The sequence below is a fragment of the Chiroxiphia lanceolata genome, chromosome 2, assembly GCF_009829145.1.
Source record: "Chiroxiphia lanceolata isolate bChiLan1 chromosome 2, bChiLan1.pri, whole genome shotgun sequence".
Lineage (NCBI taxonomy): Eukaryota > Metazoa > Chordata > Aves > Passeriformes > Pipridae > Chiroxiphia > Chiroxiphia lanceolata.
Window position 1 is genome coordinate 2,661,173 of NC_045638.1, and position 21,873 is coordinate 2,683,045.

Below are 21,873 nucleotides of genomic sequence, written 5' to 3' on the forward strand. Positions count from 1 at the left end.
TAAAAATATGTGAATATATATAATATGAATCTCTGATATAATATTAATACCTATATGAATACATATAATATATATGAATATATATAATATATATGAATATATATAATATGAATCTTATGTAATATGAATTTCTCATATGTTGCAAATGTTCAAGGAACGACTGGACGTGGCACTCAGTGCTCTGGTCTAGTTGAGAAGACGGTGCCCCAAGGTTGGACTTGATGATCTTGGAGGTCTTTTCTGGCCTTAATAACTCTCTGGTCCCGTGAAATGGGCAGATTTGAGCCAGCATTTTAATTGTAGTTGTGCTCCTTCCCAGGTTCGACAGCAGTTTCCTCCCCCGATTGGTTGGACGGCCACCGAAGCTCCGACACAGGTCACTGTTGAAAACCACCCAGTCCAAGAAACCACCTTCCATGTAAACCCTCAACAACAGAATGCATTACATCATCACCATGGCAACAGCTCCCACCACCACCACCATCACCACCACCACCACCACCACCATGGACAGCAAGCCTTGGGCAGCCGGACCAGGCCGAGAGTCTACAATTCTCCAACAAACAGCTCCTCCACCCAGGATTCTATGGAGGTGGGCCACAGTCACCACTCCATGACATCCCTGTCTTCCTCAACTACTTCTTCCTCTACATCTTCCTCCTCTACTGGTAACCAAGGCAATCAGGCCTATCAGAACCGCCCAGTGGCTGCTAATACCTTGGACTTTGGACAGAACGGAGCGATGGACATGAATTTAACAGTCTACTCTAATCCGCGCCAAGAAACGGGCATAGCTGGACATCCCACGTACCAGTTCTCTGCTAACACAGGTCCTGCTCATTACATGACTGAAGGACACCTTGCCATGAGGCAAGGCATTGATAGAGAAGAGTCTCCCATGACAGGAGTTTGTGTTCAGCAAAGTCCTGTGGCTAGCTCGTGACTAAACTGAAACTAAGTTTGTTTCTTGTGTGTTTTTATAGAAGTGGTGTTTTTCCAAAAAAAAAAAAAAAAAACAAAGTGCAAAGCTGCTTGAATCAGAAGGAGATAAACTCACTGAACCGCTACAGGAGGGCAAAGTTGACTATTTTTTTAAACTTGAAAAGATTGCAAAGGGACAATGAAGTTTTTTTTTTGTTGTTGGTTTTTTTTTTGGGGGGGGTGGGGGGGAGGTTTTTCGGTTGGAATTTTTTTTTTTTGGATTTTTTTTTTTTTTTTAAGAGCCATGTCTGGACCCACCTTAACGAATAGCTTAGTGGTGTTCACCTTTTGCTTCCCCCATTTTAACTTGCCACAACCTCTAGTCATAGTTTGGTTTTTTTTGGGGGGGAGGGGTTTTGGTTTGGTTTTTTTTTTTTCTTTTTTTTCTTTTTTTTGCTCTCATTCAACAGGGGGTTATTGTTCAAACGTTAGTCGTAGTCGCAAACTAGTTTTCTTTTTAAAGGCATTGCACATGGTTTCTGAGAAAAGGCCCTTTGAAGTTTTTCGGGTGGGAGGGGGGAGTGAGTTAATATATATATTTTTTTTTAGTTCCCCAAACAAACATGGGCACAGAAATGCAGTACTGTAAGCAAGAGGGACCTTCAGATCACACAAACCTATAACTCCTTCAGCTGTAAAAAGGGACGGTTGTGACGGAGCTGGTGAGGCACACTGAGCATGCGAAGTGGCGGTGAGCAGAACTCTCCTTTTCTGAATCTACTGAGGATCAAAGCAGCAATTTGTGATGGGATTCTGTGGGTCCCACCTTTTGGAGACCGCAGGCAGTTTAGTGTTGGAATATGACTGGTTTCATAACTGAGGTGCACTGAGAAGCAATCAACGGGTCGGTCCTGGCCAGTCCTGGGGAGGTCTAAGTGGTGGTCTTTGGGATAACCTTTGGCCTTATGGATTTGGACTCTTAAGTTAGAAGAGCCTACCATTTCAGATGCAATCACTTTTGGACATGCTTTTGCAGACAGTCCTTAATGCTGAAAACACAGAGAATGGGTAATTCAAGAGGCCTTTCTTTTAAAAAATAGACTTTTGTGACCCACTTATTGTAAGGTATTGCAAGGTCACTTTGCGTGTGTCATAAAGTTGACTTCCTTATTGGTTGAAGGTCACAGGAGTAGTGGTTTGCTTTGATGGAAATAGCTACAACTGTGTCCCTTCCTGCTTTTTACTTTTTTCTTTTGCTTTTTTCTCGGCACGTGGTTTCTCCACCATTACTTCTGCACAAAGACGTCTTCTGTTCATCCTGAACATTTTTAAAAAAAAAAAAAATGCAGAATTTTATGTGACTGCTTTTTTGCCTCACAATTATGCTGTGAATTTTACAAAAATTTATTTTCTTTTTTGATAATTTATTGTACCAAAGCTGTTTTTATAGCACATAGATGTCTGTAACCAATAATGTAGCAGTTCTGCACTTTGACACAAGGTGTAACTAGACCATTTTTAAATGTCAGTTGAAAATTATGGCTGTACTATTGCTTAAACAAAACTGGAACTGTTGTTGAATTCATAGCCAATACATTTACAGCAATCTGTGTACTGAAGATAATAGATTGACATCTACTTGGAGACTATAACATCTGTTACATTATCAATGTGTTCAGGCTTCTGAAGGCAAAAGGGACACTTAGAACCAGAAGCTATGAAACCAGCAGTTGATTCTTGTATTCCTTATTAACATAATTGTAAACTTGAAGGCAAAAGACCTTGATTGCATGAACAGGTCCAAAACAATAAGTTCTGAGTAAAGCAAAACACTCACATGAGACCTGAGGTTAGCAGGCTGTATTTAACAGGTGCCTAATTTTTGGGTAACGCTGCCTTAATATAACACAGTCAGCTTGGCAGTTGCAAAATTTATGGGCCCATCCAGTGATTTGATTTGGGGGGGGGGGGGGGGGGGAAAAAAAAGGGTAAAAGCTGCGTGAAAAACTCGGGAAAAGAACAAGGTGAATCCCTCTGTTGCCCATCCCAGATGCCCAGTGTTGCCCATCCTCTCTTACAGAAGCAGTGATCTACCTCTGCCAGTAAGCCCTTGGAAAAGTTGATTTAGCAGCAAATGGTCGATTCCGTGCGGCCAAGTCGTGGGTTGGGTTTTTTTTTTTTCCTTTTTCCGTGGAAAAGGTGGAATTTTTTAATACTCACAGTGGCAACGCAGCAGCTGACTCACCATGTGAACGGGAACGAAAACCCTTGGGATGCTCATTTTTATTTTTTTTTATTTTTTTTTTTTTGGTAAATCATGGTTTCCTCGATCAACCGATTTCTTTTTGTATCGACACATCGACCCTGTGGATGAAAGTGGGATTTTTTTTTTTTTAATTTTTTTATTTTTTTTTGGTTCTGTTTCCTTTTGGTTTGGTTTTTTTTTTTTTTTTTTTTTTTGTCTTTATGGTTTTCTTTTCGAAGCTCAGTAACTGGGAGAAGTTTACAGGATTTGGAAGGCTGTCACCCTTAGAACCGGGAACGCTGAGTTTAGCAATATATATATAAAAAAAAAAGGAATCCAGTACTTACTGCTGTCTAGGAATTATAAGGGTAATATGAAATCTGGGTAACATTTCGTGTGCTCCCGTTGCCACACCTTTAGCGAGCACCCCCCCCCCAAAAAAAAAAACAAACAAATAAAAGCAGTTGAAAGAAATAATATCTCCATCAAGAAGAAATCATAAAAAAAAAAAAAAAAATAATCCAGTGCTTCTGCATACTGTGTTATGTTACAGTCCAGTTTTGTGTGCTTTACTACACAGTTTGGTTACAGGACTTCTGTGCATTGTAAACATAAACAGCATGGAAAAGGTTAAATACCTGTGTTCAGATTGTAAGATCTAGTCCGGACTTGCTGTGTATATTGTAACGTTAAATGAAAAGACAAGCCCTTTGTATTATAGTCATGCAGTCTTATGTATGATAAACAGTTGAATAATTTGTCCTCAGACTCTTTACTGTGCTTTTTAAAAACGAGAGAGAGAGGGAAAAAAGGAAAAAAAAAAAAAAAAAAAAGGAGTAATTTAAGGAAAAAAAAAAAAAGACAACAAAGAAACAAAAATGTAAACGATTAGTAAACCTTCCTATGCAATTAACCTACTCCAAGCCATGGTATGGTAGGTATAATTATACTATAATATGTAAATATCAGATACATTGAAACGGAATTAAGAATATGGAAGTAAAAGTTGGAGGCCTAACAGCTAATTTGGAGTTTTTAATTGAAACAGCAAGGTCTGCAAATGGGTGGTGTGTGAACGCAGCTCTGCTCCGTTCCTCATGGACTGTGCCTGTGGTTTGAGTTCTTTCTCTCCTCCTCTGTTAGTCTGGATGTTCTCTGCAGCTCCCTGCTATTCCAGACAAGCTGACTTTAAGGCCAGGAGTGACCCTGGAGTGGAATGCTGGCCCTGGCATGTCGTTATCCCCAGAGGCCAATCCCGTTGTTCCCGCATCTTTTGGGTGCAGCAGGACACGATTTTGAAAAAGCTGCTTTTCCTCTAGATCCTTCCAAGTGTGAGGATCCTTCCCATGTCTCTGGTAGTTGGTTTTCCATGCTCTTAGTCCTCCTCGAGTTCCAGGACTGTTCAGTTCCATCAGAGCCTCTTAGGAGGACGAATAACGACTCTAGTTTGAAACTATTTCACTTTATCCACGTCAAAACATGTTAATTAATAACCTCTGTAGATGGAGTTCCTTAAACCTCTTTAATTGTAAAGCTTTTATGGCTCTTCTGAAACTCCAGGTGTTTTGAATCCCATTCTAAAGCGTGGAATTGCCCCTGGGAATGGTTTCAGTCCTGCTGTGTGCAGGACATGCAGGTCCATCCTCGAACCTCTCGGTTGATATCGTGGCTTGTTTTGTTGATACCTCCAAGGATTGCATTTTTGAAACCTTTCAGCCTCAGTTATTTGCATTAAAAGATTGTAAATTTAGATGATTATCCATCATGATTCCTCAGTCCTTTGGGAACTGCTGCTCTGCCAGGATTTAGGCTCCCATCCTGTAAGTATAACGGGGTCTGGAGGGGGCTGGTTTGCACAAGGGTTGGGTTCACCTGTAGGTGTGACTTCTCTCTGTTGTTTATCACTCCACCACCATTGTTTTCATTAAACCGCCAATGTTCTTACATTTAATTCTTGATAACTGGATAAAAACACCTTGGAAGGTCGGTCCCCTGTTGAAGAATTCCTGTTGAAAGGCATCAGGAACATCCTTTTTAAGGAGGGAGTAGGTGAAAACTCCGCCCTCGTGACACAGAGGGTGTCATGTTGATTTACAGAACCAACACATCTCAGTGAGGTCATTGCTTGGAACTTCTGAGTAGCTTGGAAGTGTCTTTCTGGTCAAAATGCCACAAGTAAGTGGCTTCAAAGTGGAGTGACTGCGGAGTGTTCATCTCCTGAGTATTGATAAATTTTTGGAGCATTTTTATAACTTATTTTAATTCTCTCAGGGGTGACTTTCTGGCTCTGCAACCCCCTGACAGGAGGGGGGAGCCGGGGGGGGGGTCGGGCTCTGCTGCCAGGGAACAAGGGACAGGAGGAGAGGGAACGGCCTCCAGCTGTGCCAGGGGAGGCTCAGGTTGGACAGGAGGAGGAATTTGTTGCTGGAAAGGGTGGTCAGGCCTTGGCAGGGGCTGCCCAGGGAGGTTTGGAGTGCCCAGCCCTGGAGGTGTCCCAGGAAGGCCTGGCTGTGGCACTCAGTGCTCTGGGCTGGGGGACAAGGTGGGGATGGGGCACAGGGTGGATCCATGGGCTGGGAGGGCTTTTCCAACCTCAGTGATCCTGGGATATTTTCCTTAGAGTGAAGCACATTAAAATAGCACAAGATCTGTCCAGCAAATAAAGGCACTTTGCCAAAGTGCAGTTTTCTGTTCCCTGTCCCTGGTTTTGTGGGGTCCTACAGATGCCACCTCATGCTGGAAATCTGTGAGTGATATTTATGTCTCCACCTCATGACAACAGTTGAGCTGTTGTTTTCCTTACTGATTGAGATGCCTTGATTTTATTCCAGCAGTTCTCCAGACAAGCCCTTTCAAATGTTGTGTGATCTGCCCAGACCTGAGAGGGTTTGTAGTTTCTGTTTATTTTGTTTTATGGTAGATGTTGCAGAACATCAGAGTTCAGTCACAACCTGGGGGCGTTCAACCTGGAGAAGAGAAGGCTCCAGGGAGACCTTCAAGCCTCTTCCAGTACCTAAAGGGGCTCCAAGAGAGCTGGAGAGGCACTTGGGACAAGGGATGGAGGGACAGGACACAGGGGAAGTGGCTTCAAACTTGATAGGTTTAGATTAAATATAAGGAAGAGATTTTTTACAATGAGGGTGGGGAGGCCCTGGCCCAGGTTGCCCAGAGAAGCTGTGGCTGCCCCTGGATCCCTGGAAGTGTCCAAGGCCAGGCTGGACGGGGCTTGGAGCAACCTGATGTGGTGGAAGGTGTCCCTGCCCATGTCAGGGGGTGGAACTGGATGATCTTTAAGGTCCCTTCCAACCCAAACCATTCTTTGATCCTAAACAAGGCAATGAACTTCCAAATCCTTGTGTAGTGACTGGAATTTTCTCGTTCTCTTCCCTGCACACCTTTGCAAGAGGCATTTCCCATCTCTGGGAAGTTGTGCAGCCCAGCCCTTGGTCTCCAAGTCTCTGTGGGAACCTTTTCACCAGGATTTTGGAATTGGATGATCTTTAAGGTCCCTTCCAACCCAAACCATTCTATGATTCCACCGTTTTCTGCTCCCCACTGCTGCACACTCCAGAGTCCTGGAAAACAGTTCTCCTGATGTCTCAGTGTGTGTTTGGGAACACCACATTTTCTAGAACACCTCCTTTCACAGATCAAATTTGTAGCTGTTAAGAAAGTGCAGAAATGGTTTGAAATTTTGCTTCCCTCCTTGTTTTAGGATATGGAATAGTTTTGTAATCTATGCCATGTTCTCTTGGATGCATCAGCCCTCTGGGCTCTTCCAGTTGCTGTTGCAGCCTCCTGGTAGAGAGTCTGTCATGAAAACTTTCTGGGAATACAGTGTTTTTCCAGTGAAGCAATGGGTGAGCACTTTGATTCCTTCCAGAAAATCTGAGTCTGAAGGATTGCCTAATTTTTTAAACCATGTTTGCATTGCTGTTGGAGTTGTGCACATAGCAACATTTGGATTCTACTTGGAACATTTGAAATCTACTTGTTAAAGGAGGTTGAAAGTTGGTGTGTTTGAAGCAGGACAATTCTCTAAACATGTTTGCAGTGTGTTTTCCCGTTAAGTTTGCTGCTTAGAGTCAGTTCTTGCTGCTCAAGGCACTGGGATGGCAGGAGTTTGGGATTTGGAAGATCTGAATTGGGAGCTTTCTTCTTTTCTGGCTTTCCTAATTCTTGTTGTGTCTGTGTATGTAAAGAAATGGGGCTTCATTTTCAAGGTAATCCATGGATTGGTCCCAACTGGCAGAGGTTACCCAGAGAAGCTGTGGCTGCCCCATCCCTGGAAGTGCCCAAGGCCAGGTTGGACAGGTCTTGGGATAGTGAAAGATATCCCTGCCCACATCAGGAGGTTGGAACTGGATGATTTTTAATATTCCTTCCAACCCAACCTTTCTATGATTATGTGGGAAAAGGGTTAAGAACTTTGCCTCTCAAATCCAGTGCTGTGGGATCCCCAGAGAGGAGTCCTGCTGGGCTGATGAATCTCTTGCAAAATCACATATATTTTAACAATTTCATGCAACTTTATGGCTATTCCTTATGGTCCCAAGTAATAAAAGGAGTAGCATTCCTAAGGCAACAGGAATTAATAACCAAATCCACCTCCTGCAGGTCTCCCCTTGAGAAGGGAGAGGGAAGGAGATGGATTTGATGGATGTTGATTGTCAGAAACCAGTGAGTGAGTGACTGGAAAATGATCTGTGGAAAAACAAATGCAGAGTTTGTTTGTTCTGAAGAACCCAGTGGAAGATCTCAAGCACAAACCTCTCTGCTCCAGGGGGCTTCTCCAGGGTGGCTCTCCCCCCATCCCAGCTGAAGGTGTCTTTCCCACTCCCTGCCATGTTTCAAAGAGCCTCTTTTCCCTTCAGATTTTCCCACCAAGCAGCTCATTCAGGATTCCAGGACTCCTTCCCAGCATCAAATGTCAGCAGTTGGTAGAGTGAGATAATTCTGAGACTGCAAGGATGAGGATGATGGAAAAAAGGCTCATCCTCAACGGGGCACGTGGAGCTAAACTGCATTTTCGATGCAACAAACCCTTTTTTAATCTGTATTTGAAGGAAACTCCCAGTTTGGAGACCTTTGGAGTCAGGAATAAGCTGAGGGAATGGAATCAGGGAATCACAGAATATCCTGAGTTGGGAGGGATCCCCAAGGATCATCCAGTCCAAGGCCTGGCCCTGCCCAGGACACCCCAACACTCCCCCCTGTCCCTCAGAGCGTTGTCCAAACCCTCCTGGAGCTCTGGCAGCCTTGGGGCCGTGACCATTCCCTGGGAATTGAGTTCCCAAAGCTTGAGTGTCATCACCTCAGTGACCTGGGAGGACAAATCCAGGAATCTCAGGAGAAAAATCTCTTCCAGTGATCTTGGAAAATCAGAGATGTCACAGAGTTCCTTCATGGCAACAGTGAGAGAGTTTTGTCTGAAGAAAAGGTGCAACACTGTAACTTTGGCTGAAATAATTTTAATTTGCTTTTCAGTTGAAACTTCATTTCCCTCTTCAGGAATGAGAATATTTCAAGTCCTTTTCTCCCCACTCCCAAATTCCCATCCTTTCTTACTGCTACTCCTTCCCTTTCCCTGCTTTCCACACTGTCCTTGTCCCCCTTCCTACACTTCCCACATTTTAGTTTTTTCTCCTTTTCCCATTTTGATTTTTTCTCCTTTTCCCATCTTTCAGCTTTTATTTTTCCCTCCCCTTTTCTTTTATTCCCTTCTTTTTCCATGTCCCTTCTCTTCCCTGCTTTGCTTCTTTCAATTTACTTTTTCTCAATTCTATTTTTATTATTTTTTTTAAATTTATTTTAATTTCTTTTAATTGATTTATATTTATTTTTGCTCTCCCTTTGGCAGCTCTTCCTTCTTTCCCTCCTCACCACTTTTTTCCCCCATCTTTTCTTTGTTTTCACTCCTCTTTTCAAATATTTCCATCTTTCAGGGTTTGTTTTTTATCCCATCCTCTTCTTTCCTGTCTCATTTTCTCACCTCTCTACCTTTTTTTCCCCCTTCTCAAATAAGGAGCAATAAAATAATCTCTCTCCTGCTCCAAAACACAGTTGGAACCATCCAACTTTGTAAAGCCATTTTTCCTGAAGAATAAAAGTCCTCTTTAAGTTTTAAAATCTTTGTTGCAAGCAAGAAATTAATTTATATTTCTTAAAGCATTTTTTCCCATGGAAGCCCCACCATCAACTCTGCTTTTTGACAGGATCGTTGCCAGAATAAAACAAACACCTCCAATGAAATAAGAATTAAAAGTTGAATCTCACAAATTACAAATAATAATTCAAACAAAATAATTCCAACAGGCTTTAGAAAAATTGGGGTATCAAGTGAAACAAATGGTTTGGTTTTAAAGTTATCCGTGGTTTCCAAGCATAAATTCAAACACTCAACCATCTTTTAAGAGTTAAAAAACAGGGGGAAAGGGCAGGATGAGGAAAAGGAGAACAAAAGGGTCAAGTGTATCATTATCAGTGTTTAAAGTTAGAAAAACAGACAAGAATGGAACTGAAAATATAATTTCTGCTGAAGTAACTTTGTCATCTATTCAACCCCCCCTTTTCTTTATTCTTATTTCTTCTGAGGAAGGAGGGAACATCCTTTTTTCTGCCTTTTTTTCCTGCTTAATTCTAATTAAGTTCTCCTGAACCTAATTTAGTTTAATTCAGAGACCTTTTGGTCCTCCACATGTTACCAGTTTTGCCATTTTTCCCATTTCAGGTCCATTTCTGAGCTCTGTAAATGTCCCATCGATACCTTTATTTCTCTTCCACGTATTTCCCTGTTTCTGCTCGGTTTTGTTTTTGCAACCTTTTGTTTTACAGGTGTGAAAAAGGAACTCTGTTCCCTGAATACTGAGATGGAAATTCCCTGAGCAAAAGGCCAGGGAAAAAAACTTGGGAGACACAATTTGCTGTGGTCCAAAGTAATTTGCTGCCCTTGGAAGTGCTGAAATCCAGACTTTTCTCATTTTTTATGACTTTTCTCACCTGAAATATGAATGGATTTGGTGTGTCCTTAGTGCTGGTGACTGGGAATTAATTCCTGACTGGAATCCAACATATTCCTGTGGTGGGGAGATAAAGGACAAACCAAATTGCCTGGGAATAGAAAAAAAATAATAATAACAGTGCTGTGGACTTTCCCAACTCATGAAAAGTTAAGTGGAATCACCAGATTTTTTTTATTTAAATGATAAGCAGTGAAAGCTTGTTCTTGGCAGAGGAGTGTTTGTCTTTTACTTTGCTGCATCCCCTGGAAAACAAAGGGAATGGGAGGATTCCTGTGGATGAACAGAAGGCTCAAAGCCACCTGGATAAAAGGGTTTCTGCTCCTGTGGAGCTGCTCCATGGGATCCTGGGAGCAGGGAGGGACAACAGGAATCTGGTTTGGAGGGAGAAGTTCCCACCATGGAAATAAAAGCTGCAAAAGTGTTTGAAGTGATGAGCAAAAGCTCCTGGATTGGGACCTTACTGGATATTTGGGAAGAGGGTGAGGAGCAGAATTTATTCCTATGCTTTGCTCTGCTGAGCTGGCATAATTTATTCCCATGAGTCTCCTTGGGACCAAGGAGGGACAGGAAAGCTTATAGGAAATACTAAATTAAAACGAGTAACACCCTGAGGACAACCAGCACCCAGTCAGGAATTAATTCCCAGTCACTAAGGACACACCAAATCCTCTCTGCCTTGGGCACAAACGTATTTCAGGTGAGAAAAGTCACAGAAAAATGAGAAAAGTCACAGAAAAATGAGAAAAGTCTGGATTTCAGCACTTCCAAGGACAGAAAATCACTTTGGACCGCAGCAAATTGTGTCTCCCAATCAATTCTAATTCTTGAAAGCTGGGAAACAACTTCCTTGCTCCTTCCAGGCACAGAAAGCTGCTCAGTCCTGGAGCTACTCCCTTGGAAATTTGGGTGCCTGCTGGAGCTGGGGAGAAGACCCTGAAGATCTCTGTGACCATTTAAGGGCTTTCTCGAAGCCTTCCCATCCTGCCCCCTCCTCCTTCATCCCCAATCCACATCCAGCTCCATTACAGGGAAATGCTCCTTGTCCCGTGGTTTTTTTTGAGCACTGGCCAAACTCCCCCAGCTGGGAGCTCCTGGGACGTGTTTGAAAATCCACCCCAGGGAGGGAAGCATTTGGGAGGGATAACAGGAGAACCAGGAAAAAGCAGATCCAAGCAGGCATGTTTCTACTGACTTGCTTTTCCTCTAGTTTGGAAAAAAAACCCCAAAACAACAACCTCATAAGTAACTTTTCCTCATTTTCTGGGATAGATTTCATATTGGCTCAGTAGAGGGTACTGGAAAAATATGGAGAAATATTGGAGTAAAGTGGGTTCTGAGCAGCTCTGAGGTGGTTTGGCCCTGTCTAATCCTATCTTGTGCCCTGGGAGTGTGGCTGGAGGAGCTGTTTGCCCTGGCTGTGGGTGCTGGTCATCAAATTTTTTTGCACCAAATTCCCCCCCCTGTGTTTAGAAGCACCAGCCACCCGAATTCTAACAGGGCTCGTGCTTTGCATTGACACTTTGCAGGAGTTAAAGGCATTAAAAACAAGTGCTTCACTGTTGGATTGTTTTATTTGTATTTTTTTAACTTGATTTTAAGGTGTTCTCTTAAGGGAAGTTTTTAACGAAGTTATTTTGACGGGTTTGCTGATGATGCTTTTTTTAAACGGGGTGGGGCTTGTTTATTCCAACACACACCTCGTGTGATTTCCCCTCAAATATTAATTTGGAAGAAGGAGAGAATATTCCTTACATGTGGCTGCATCCAGAGCAGTGTGGGCAGGAGGTGAGGGAGGGGGTTCTGCCCCTCTGCCCCCTCAGGAGAGACCCCCCTGCAGAGCTGCTCCAGCCCTGGGGAACAGCACAGCAAGGACATGGAGCTGCTGGAGAGAGTCCAGAGCAGGAACCAAGAGGATCCCAGGGCTGGAGCAGCTCTGCTGGGAGGAAAGGCTGGGAGAGCTGGGATTGTTCAGCCTGGAGAAGAGAAGCTTTGGGGTGACCTGATTGTGGCCTTGCAGGGCCTGAAGGGACTCCAGGAAAGATGGAGAAAGACTATTTCCAAGGGTGACAGGACAAGGGGGAATGACTTCAAAGTGACGGAGAGTAGGGTTAGATGGGATATTGGGAAGAAATTCTTGGCTGTGGGAGTGATGGGACACTGGAAACAGTTTCCCAGAGAAGCTGTGGCTGCCCCTGGATCCCTGGAAGTGTCCAAGGCCAGGTTGGATGGGGCTTGGAGCAACCTGTTCTAGTGGAAGGTGTCCCTGCCCATGGCAGGGGGTGGAACTGGATGGGCTTTAAGGTCCCTTCCAACCCAAACCATTCCATGATTGTGTGAAAGGAAATGTCTGCAGACACGTCCCTTCATCATTCTCCCAGTGCCAGTGGAGGGAGAGCAGGATTTGCTTTTGGGCACGAGAGAGGAGATTAAATCCACGTGGGTGCAGCCCCTTCCTCTGCACTGGAGTGCTGGTAACCTCTGATTTTTCGTGTTTGTGGCATGAGGGTTAAGGCACTGATTTGATTCTTAAAAAATGAAGCTCTATATCCATCCCTCTGCCAGATTTTCAGTGCAGCTTTAGCCAAACTCCTTCACTTCTGAGTTCCACACCCTGCTGCAAAAATCTGTGATAACGGAGTTTTTTATAAAAGATTGTGTCAGTCTTGTGTCTTTTTGGTTATGTTTGAACAATTTCTCTCGGGGGCACAAATGGAAACAGCAAATAAGGGAAAAGATGGTGTTTTTGCCAAATGGGTCTCTCTGTTCATTCACTGTGGAAACAGAGGAAAAGGCCTGAGTAGTCTGTGACTTGTCTCAAGTGAAGAGACAAAGCAAAAGTTTAGAAGACTCTGCCCAAAGAAATGAGAAAGCAAAAATCCAGCAGTGCTGGACTTTGTGTATCACGAGCAAAGAAACCTCTCAGGGCTGAATTCCACGACTGAAAGGATGTTTTGGTGTTCACTAAGGAATTAAAAAAGCCATTTGCAGCAGTGCAGGGTGGAATTTGTGCTGTTTCTGGGGGGCAGAGAGGCAAAAGTTCTAACTGGGGGTATGATGCTTCAGAACATAAGAAGGAGAAGGCACACACATGACAAATGAGATGAAGTGCAGAGGCTGCAACTGTCAACACAGAAATAACTGGGAGTGAATCTGAGGTGAGGGATCTGAAGGATGGGCAGCTATTAATAATAATGAGACACTGAAAAAATCCCCCAGCTGGTGATGGGGGAAACCTGAGAACGTCAGGCTGGTGGGGGGGGGATCAGTAAAAATAGCAAGATATGTTTGCAGGGGGATGTTTCTCAGTCGTGGCAGCAGAGTAATGGAATATAAAATGCGAGTTTCTGGAGCTGGGGCATCGGAGGGGCCCTCAGCAAGTTGGATTTCTGGAGCAAACCAAACCCACAGCAGAGGCAAAAACCTTCCAGAAACAGCTGAAGTGCTGTATCAGGTGACTGCAGAGGGGCTCCATTTGATCCAGGAGCACTTGGACACGTCAGTCAAGGGTGGAACGTGACGGGAAGAAAGCAGAGCGGACAAAGCTCGGAGGAAGGGAAGGATTTAAGCTGGACAAAAAGAGGAAAGAAGGAAAAAACCTTGTGAAATCCATCTATTCTCGTGCAGTTATAGTTTTCGATGGGCAAAACCCCGTTATTTTCCAGTCATTGAGGGTATGGAGGGGAAAAAATCAGTGGAAAAGGCAACAGGGATTTTTCCATGGAGTGCAACTGGAGGAAGAGCTGTGTGGCTGGTACCTCCCTCTCTTCTTCCCAGTGAGGGTGAAAGAAATCTGTTGGCATGATTTGAGCCTCTCTGACCTGATTTGCACTCTGTAGGAGAAATGTGGTGTTTTTTTAAAAAAAAAAATAAAAAAATTCTTTTCAGTATTAATGTAGAAATGCAGGATGTCAGGGGGGTGCTGGAGTCACCATCTCTGGGAGGGATCCAGAGGCACCTGGATGTGGCCCTTGGGGACGTGGATTAGGGGTGATTGTGGTGGTGGGACTGGATGATCCTGAGGGTCTCTTCCAACTTAGATTCCCTGGGACTCTGTGGGCTGATGGTAGATTGTAACCAGTGATAACATGAACACTTCCAAGTGTTCTTAAGAAATTTAAAGCAAAGCATCAGTTTTCATGGATCAGGACGAGACCAAAACCAAAAAAAACCCCCGTGAAATGAATTGTTTCACAGAAATACTCCTCGTGTTTCCTCCTGCTCGCTGAGAACCAGCAGAGCCTTTCCAAACCAGCAAGATTTATTTTTTTTATTGCACCAAAAGAAGGAAATCCTCCCAGAATTCTCCCAGCCAGCTCTGCTGATGGCTCCTGGTCGTTGCATAACCATATCCCTCCCTGGCTGATACCTGGGATCAGGCAGCAGGTTGAGGGTGACTCTGGAATTAGGCTGGAAAGGGGCACTCCCTGGTTATTATTGTCCAGTGGGGAGGGAATAGAGCAGCCCTGCAGCCCACCCTGGTGCAGGGAATTCAGGGATGTGTCCCTTCCAACCCCAAATGGGTTCCAGACCATCCCACGACGTGCTGAGTAGCTCCTGTGACATTCACAGACTAATTTGGGAAAGGTATTTGAGCACCCCCTTGACCTTAAAGCTCAGCTCTGCTCCTGTGCTCAGAGACCAAATTTCCCAAACTCGTGTCACAGCAGCTTCAATTCTTGTGGTAAAAAAAAAAATTACATAATTAAAATACTGGTGAAAATGTTACTTTCTTGCTCTTCTTCCAGCACATTTTAGCAAGACACTCAACAACATTATCATTGGAATTTATGCTGGTCAGATATTCATGTAGGCTCATGGTTTCTTTGGATAAAAGCAACAGTTTCCTGAGTTTTCATCTTACAATGATAATTTTCCATGAAGAATTAGCTTTTATTTAGTTTTTTTTTTTTTTTGCTATCCTTGGTCCTTTCCCAAAAGTTTTCTAATGTGATGTAAAATTCAGCATGAAGGGAGTAATAATTTATTGTCATATTATAAAACTCTCTCTGAGTGCACCCAGTTCTTTAACACCAGCAGGGGACTGAAAAATAGAAAATGCTGTTCCTCCTCTTCTTTGTTCCCATAACAAAATGAGTCTTAGAGCCTGTTTTTCAATTATTTACCAACATAAGGAAAAAACATGTATTATAATATATATATAATATATATTAACTCAGGTGTGGGGGTTGGGGTGTGTTTTAATGACTCGTATTCCCAGGATTGAGGTTTTGTTGGTACATGGAATTTGCTTAAATCCTTGCCTGCTTTTTGTGAATTTTATTTAAAAAAAACCAGTTTCAATGCAATCTTCAGTCTAAATATTCAGTTTAGAGGGGATATGATGTTATGGAGCAGTTTGACCTCCACTCCTGTGTCATATGGAATTGTAGAATCCCAGAATGGTTTGGGTTGGAACAAACCTTAAAGATCATCCAGTGCCACCCCCTGCCACAGGCAGGGACACCTTCCACTATCCCAGGTTGCTCCAAGGCACATCCAGCCCGGCCTTGGACACTTCCAGGCATGGAAAGACAACATGAACTAAATATCTGCTGTTGAAGAAAGTGGTTGTCACCTCCACCCCCTCTGAGGTTGGTTTTGGTGGGGTTTTGGTCAATCCCACAGTCCGTGTTTTAATGTGACTGTCACAGTTCACACCCCACAATCTCTGGGCTGTCCACTCCAGCTATTGATTTTGAAATGATGTTTAAACCACTTTAAATTTGTCTGTCCTGACTGTTGTTGTTGTTCAGGTTGGCAGCTCCAGGTTTCCCTCTGATCCACCTTTGCCTTGCACGACAAACCCGGGGAGCTCAGACCGAGTTCCGTCTGTGGCCTCACAGTTCTTATGTCAAGCAAGCCCTTGGCTATTTTATAAATAAATCATTATAATATATAATAAATACAGCATTTTCAGTATTTGCAAAACAGGTGAAAAGCAGCCAGAACTTTGGGGAGCAGAAGAAACAGCTCGTGGAAAGGTGAAGGGACCTTTGCTTTTGTTCTTCTCTTCCTTTGATTTTGCTCTCTTCCTTCCCTTGTCCCCTCAGAGGGCTCCTGTCTGATCTCTCAGGCACATTTTTGTTCTGTTTTCATCCTTTTCTTCCCAACTGTGTGAGTTTTGTGATGTTTTAGCCCAGCATGAATCTCTCCACCCTCTCCCTCCTCCTGTTCATCCCTCAGCTCGCCGGGTGTGCTGCTTGCAGTCACCATCCTCTTCCTCTCCCCCTGCTGTCCCTTGTCCCACGCTCTCCCTTGGGCAGGAGCACCCTCACAGGGATGTGGGGAGCTTCCTCTGCAAGGAAATCTTGGAATGATGCTCTGTGTTGTGGCCTTTGAACCACTAAACTGCTGGAATTCTCCCCCTCTCTGGGTTTCTTCGGTGGGGTCTCCGAAAGATCTTTTCCCTAGAGCTGCTCCTTCAGCTTTTCTGCAGAGGTTTTCTCCCAGTCCCTCCAGAAGGTGCTGTGGGAGTTTATTTGGCCTCTTCGACTCCTTCTCTTCTCCCTGTCTGCCCCCATTTCTGTCCCATCCTGTCCTCTGGCAATAAATCAGCAGCCACGTGTGAAAAACTCTGATTTCTCTCTCTCTGCTCCACTCCTGCCTTGTCTGTTCCCATGGATCAACTCAGATTTAGGGCCCAAAAATTTAAATGGAATTTATATTTCAATGCAAATTTCTATATTATAAATTTAAGTGTAAATCAGCAAAACTCATCTTTTCTTCCCTATGTTTCTCCTTTGCACTGGAGAATAATTCTCCATGAATAATAACACAGTAGTTGGATGTGCAGATTTAATTTTCCTCCTCACAGCCCCTATTTTTTGGTGACTGTTTAGTCCACTTATTTCCATGTTTATCCAGCTTACCAATAAAGCTGCATTGCTGCCTTTTCTCTTCATATCTCTCTGTCATCTCCAGCTTTATAGCTGAGTCTTGTCTCCTGATTATCTAAATTAACTAATGGTATAATTTGGAGGGGATTTCTTTGATTGCACAGAATCAGTTTATGACACTTAACTCAAGATTTAAATGGCTTTAATTCCATTCAGTTTATTCCACTCCAAATAATGATCAATCAAGAGTTAGAGTTAATTCTCTTCTATAACCCGAGAAGAAATATTGAAGCTCTTACTATGACAGTGCTTGAAGGCTGAGCTTTCATAGTGATCTCACCAATTTAGGAGCTCAAAACTGATTGAAAAAGTATCTTCCCACTTAAATTTTATGCTTAATAATACTATCTTAATACTAAGATAATATTATAACTTTCAACCTTTTTAAACACTGGAATTTATAATAATAATAATATGGAAATAATAAAGGAAAAAGCCCTTTTTAACCCTGCAATGGAGTTTTTCCACCTTGAATTTTATGACAGATCTGCTCAGAAATTTTCCTTTTAGCCCAAAGTTTTGTCTCTTTTCCCTATTTCCCGAATATCTCCTCAGAGATTGCAACAGCTTGCCTGGTGATTTGTAACCTGATGGGGAGAACCTGCCAGGGGAGGAAGGAACCGTGGCTTGAGCTTCTGCAGCTCCCTATTTCACATGATCTAAGATTAAAAATGCCTGTCTGAGTCAGATTCAGCAGGAAGCTGAGCCTACACTTCCTAAATCCCTGGTGGATCCTTGACATTTCGGTCCAAACCCTTCACAAGTCCATTTGTTTTTTTGTGTGTGTGTGAAAATGTGCAGGATGTCAGACTGGGAAGGGTTTAATTTTAGCTGTAATCAAAGGCATGGCAGTGACTGACTCATGTTGTAAAGCTGAGCTCAATGGCAGATTTCTTCAGATATCCCCAAGAGTGTATTTTATTAAAAAAATATATTAAAAAAATATAAAATTAATACCTATTCAATTTTACAGTAGGAAAACTGGCTTTAATTTGATGGCCCGAATTTGTTCATTATCTGCAAAGCTGAGCAGAAATGGGGTTTTTTTCAACCTATTTCAAGAAAGTCTCCAGATGAACAAAACATTTTGTTCTAATACCATAACGCTTCATTAGTTTATTTTGGGAATGTGAGGGGAAAAAAAAAAAAAAGTGGATGGAATATTCCATTCTATCTTTTAAGTGATACTATTTCATTTTTGTGATGTGATTTAATTTTGCCTCTGAAGCAATTCACTATATTGATCTTGTTCTAAGTGTCAGCACTAACCCACAGATTACTCAAGAATTAATAATTAAAGACCTAAAATCCAGGATTTCTTCACAAAGCTGGAAACCCTCTTGAAAGGCCATATTTTACGGCCATGAAGAGTTTTTGGCAAATCAATCAGACTGTTGATACAAAGAGAGGACAAACACTATCACTAAAAAAAAAAAAAAAAAAAAAAAAAAGGAAAAGGAATTTATTTAAATTTATGAAATAAAACCACACTTTGCCATTTTATTTTTTCAGTAATATTTTTTCTGTGTTGTTTTCTTTTCCTGTTTTTGTTCTCCATGGGTTTTAAATCATGAATTTTCTCCCTTGTCTCTTCTCATCCCTCAGATTTCATGGTGATGATTTGGTCAGTCACCTTTCTTATGCAATAGTTTCGGTCGTGCTTTACTTTATTATATTAATTAATAGCAATTTTGTGCACGTCAAAGAAATGACACTTGCACATAAACAGTAAAAAATGGCCATAGAATGGAGTTTGGAAGCCTTGATTCCAGTGGCCCTGCCCTTTGTCCCAGACTTTTGTTGGGTTTCATCTCTGGGCTTTGCACTTGTTTGTGTCCCTCCTTTTCAGGGATCTTTTTGACTTGCTGTGAACCATCCTTGGAATTGTCCAAGGCTGGATGGAGCTTGGAGCAACCTGGTCTGGTGGAAGGTGTCCCTGCCCATGGCAGAGGGTTGGAACTGGATGATTTTTAAGGTCCTTTCCAACCCAAACCATTCTGGGATTCTGTGATGATTTTACCTTTTGATCAGAAGTATCTTATGTGGTTTTTCCATGTTTTAAGCATTGAATTTACTAAAAGTGAGGATTTCTGTTTTCCCTGCTGTGGTGTTTTCCTTTTCTTCCTACAAAAGCTCCAGCACAAGGACAATCTCTGCAGCCTCCTCCTCTTGCCCCACTGCTGTACCCGAATCCAATTCCACTAAAATGCCTTTGAGAGGCTCAAGTCACTCTTCGGCCTTGTTTGGAAGCCTTTAACACTCTGGTCAGTGCCTTCAGTCATCCCCAGGGTGCTTAAAAATGAGCCTAAAACCTGCCCCAGCATGTGGGTTCTTCAGGACTTTGGCATGTGTTGGATGCAGGTGGGATTTGGGTGAGTGGAGTCCTCTCCTGACTCCGTCACCTCCCGGGGAGCCCCAAAGCAGGAGCAAAAAGGCAGCACCGGGTTCTCCCACAGTCAGCTCAGCAGATGGTCTTCCCAGAAATGCCTCCTAATCCCTGCTGAGCTTGGGAAGAGCTGGGGAGTGTTCAGCAGTTCTGAGCAGCACAGGCAGAGATCTGGGAGCTCCTGCATCCCATCCCTCTAAACCAAAATGTTGCCGTGAAAACGAAGTGACTTCTGTCACCGTCTGAGCAGGATTCATTCAAATGACTTCCGAGTGTAACAGTTGGGGTTCCCCACGCCCAACCTGACTGAAGTTTTCAGATTAGGCACTTCTTGTTAAGATATCATAACCTGTTTTAGAAAATGCCATTTTTAAATTTGATTAGAGTCGCATTTCGGGGAGATTTCTGAGGCTCCAGCTCTGGGTCCTCGGCTCAGCAGGAGGAGCACGTGGAGAGGATCCAGCACTGAACACCACACTGCCATCCTCTCCCAGCTAGAACCACCTCAAATAGCATCATCACACATCCTTTAGGAGGGATATTTCACAGAGGAATTTGGGACACCCTGATGGGGAAGTGCCAAGGGAGAGGGGCTGTGAAGATTCCTTCTGGTGTGCCAGGAACTCTCCTTTCCTGAGCAGGAGGGAGTCCAGAGGACTCCAGTCCAACATGTGGAGGAAAAGTGTGGTGGGGTTGCACTTCTCCACCAGTTCTTTCTGTTTTAACTTCCCAGAGAATCAGTCCAAGTGATTTCCTACAATCATTTGAGGGAAAACAGCTCCGTGGCTTGGAAGAGTGGCTGATGGAGACTTCAAAGCAAGCTGGGAGCAGGATGGTGCTGTAGCTTCCAGAGCTTCATGAGCTTCACTTTCTTCGAGTTTTGACTGTGAATTTGGAGCTACTGCCTTTGATTTAATAAAAAAAAAGAGGAAAAAAATAGGGGGGGCTCTCCCCTCTGAGAAAAAACCACTAACAGCAGTTGTTGTTATTTAAAACTTGTAAGTTTTTATTCTGTGTGAACGACACGTGAGCTGGGGAGAAAGAGGAAAGAACTGTGGTTTATAGTTGTGAACTTACTTAGAATAGAAAACAGATTTCACACTTGAGATGAAATGGGGAGATATCTGAGTGTCTTTAGAGCTCTATCTTTGGATGTGACGTGTGTGTGCTCCCTGTGTGAAACTGTGTTGGAGCACCAGGATCCTGGCAACAAGTGGGACAATGGCAAGTGGTAAAATAAGTACAGCTTTACACTGAAAGTTGCCACTGGATTATAACTTCTGGAAATCCAGAGGATCTAAAAAAAGTGGGAGAAATAACCTTGAACTAAATCCATGAAATGAATCCTGGATATCAACACCGCCTTTCCTTTTCAAAAAGCCAAATCCTAAAAGTTTAAAACTCCCTCAGGAAATGATCAATAAATAACAGCTTTCAGGTCTTGTCTTTAAGAATTGTTTCCAGTACAAAGCCCAGATTTATGCCTGGTCTTCGTGTTTCCAAACAACTTGTTCATGAACTGAAAGAACAAGAGTGGAAGAGAAGCCAACTTCTCGTGTTGTTGGGTCTGATTTGTGGCCCAAAAAGTGTCTGAGTGTGGCAATGTGGCTGTGAAGGAGGCTGATATTGTGAAAAGAAGGATATTTTGGTGGACAGAGGGTACCAGAACAGTAAAAACTTGATGTTTCACAGCCAGAAGCTCTGGTGGGGGATGCTCAGTGGGAGGTGCCTGACCCTCCCACTGCCACGTGGACAAGTTGTTTTCAGTGTTGAGCTTCTAATTCACATCCACATTAAAGAACTGGAGGAACCCAGGGAATGAGGAATTGTCCATTCTTCCTTTAAGAACCCCAAGGATTTAATTTAGTGGTAGAATTATATAATCATAGAATCCTAGAGCGGTTTGGGTCGGAAGGCACCTTAAAGATCCTCTTGTTCCAACCCTTCTGCCATGGGCAGGGACACCTTCCACTGGAAGATGAAAGTTTCTTTGGGCTTTTTTGGGAATTCAAGAGCCAGTCAGCCCTTGGAATTGGTGCTGGGGATCTGCTGGTGCTCTCACAGCAGGGTTGGTTGCTTTGGAGAAGTGGGGCAAAACTTTGACCATCCCTGAGCTGAAGAGAGCCGTGAATCCAGGTCTTCCCTCTCCTGAACAGCCCAACATTGTGCAGCTGAGCTAAACGGGAACTTCTGCCCTGTGGCTGGACACAGAACAGGGATTTCTTCCCTGCTTTTGAAAGGCCTGAGTAGCCCCTTTAACTCCAACAGAAAAACCCAGACTTAAAGCCAAAGGCTTGAAGTGAATTCCAAACCATCTGCCAATGTCCTGGTGTTTGTCCCACCCCGTTTGGCAGCTGCTGGGGACCCTCCCAGAAGTTTGAATTTATTGGGGTGGCTCCCATG

The 21,873-nt window shown here is 43.3% G+C and overlaps 1 protein-coding gene and 1 long non-coding RNA gene across 4 annotated transcripts in view; both read left to right on the forward strand.

Moving 5' to 3' along the window:
• The window catches only part of DYRK1A (dual specificity tyrosine phosphorylation regulated kinase 1A), a 72,049-nt gene extending 68,117 nt beyond the window's left edge, over positions 1–3,932 (forward strand). For 2 of the 3 annotated variants that reach the window (XM_032679021.1, XM_032679020.1), the window contains exon 12: positions 320–3,932. In XM_032679021.1, the coding sequence (XP_032534912.1) occupies positions 320–943 (624 nt within the window). In that variant the 3' untranslated portion in view covers positions 944–3,932. The remainder of the gene's footprint in view (positions 1–319) is intronic. The other variant, XM_032679022.1, reaches the window with a different exon arrangement.
• A 9,562-nt stretch (positions 3,933–13,494) lies between these two features.
• On the forward strand, positions 13,495–20,411 carry LOC116783387. Its single transcript, XR_004355668.1, has 2 exons — positions 13,495–13,639; positions 20,204–20,411. It is a non-coding gene; the product is annotated as an uncharacterized LOC116783387 (long non-coding RNA).
• Positions 20,412–21,873: the final 1,462 nt, after the last annotated feature.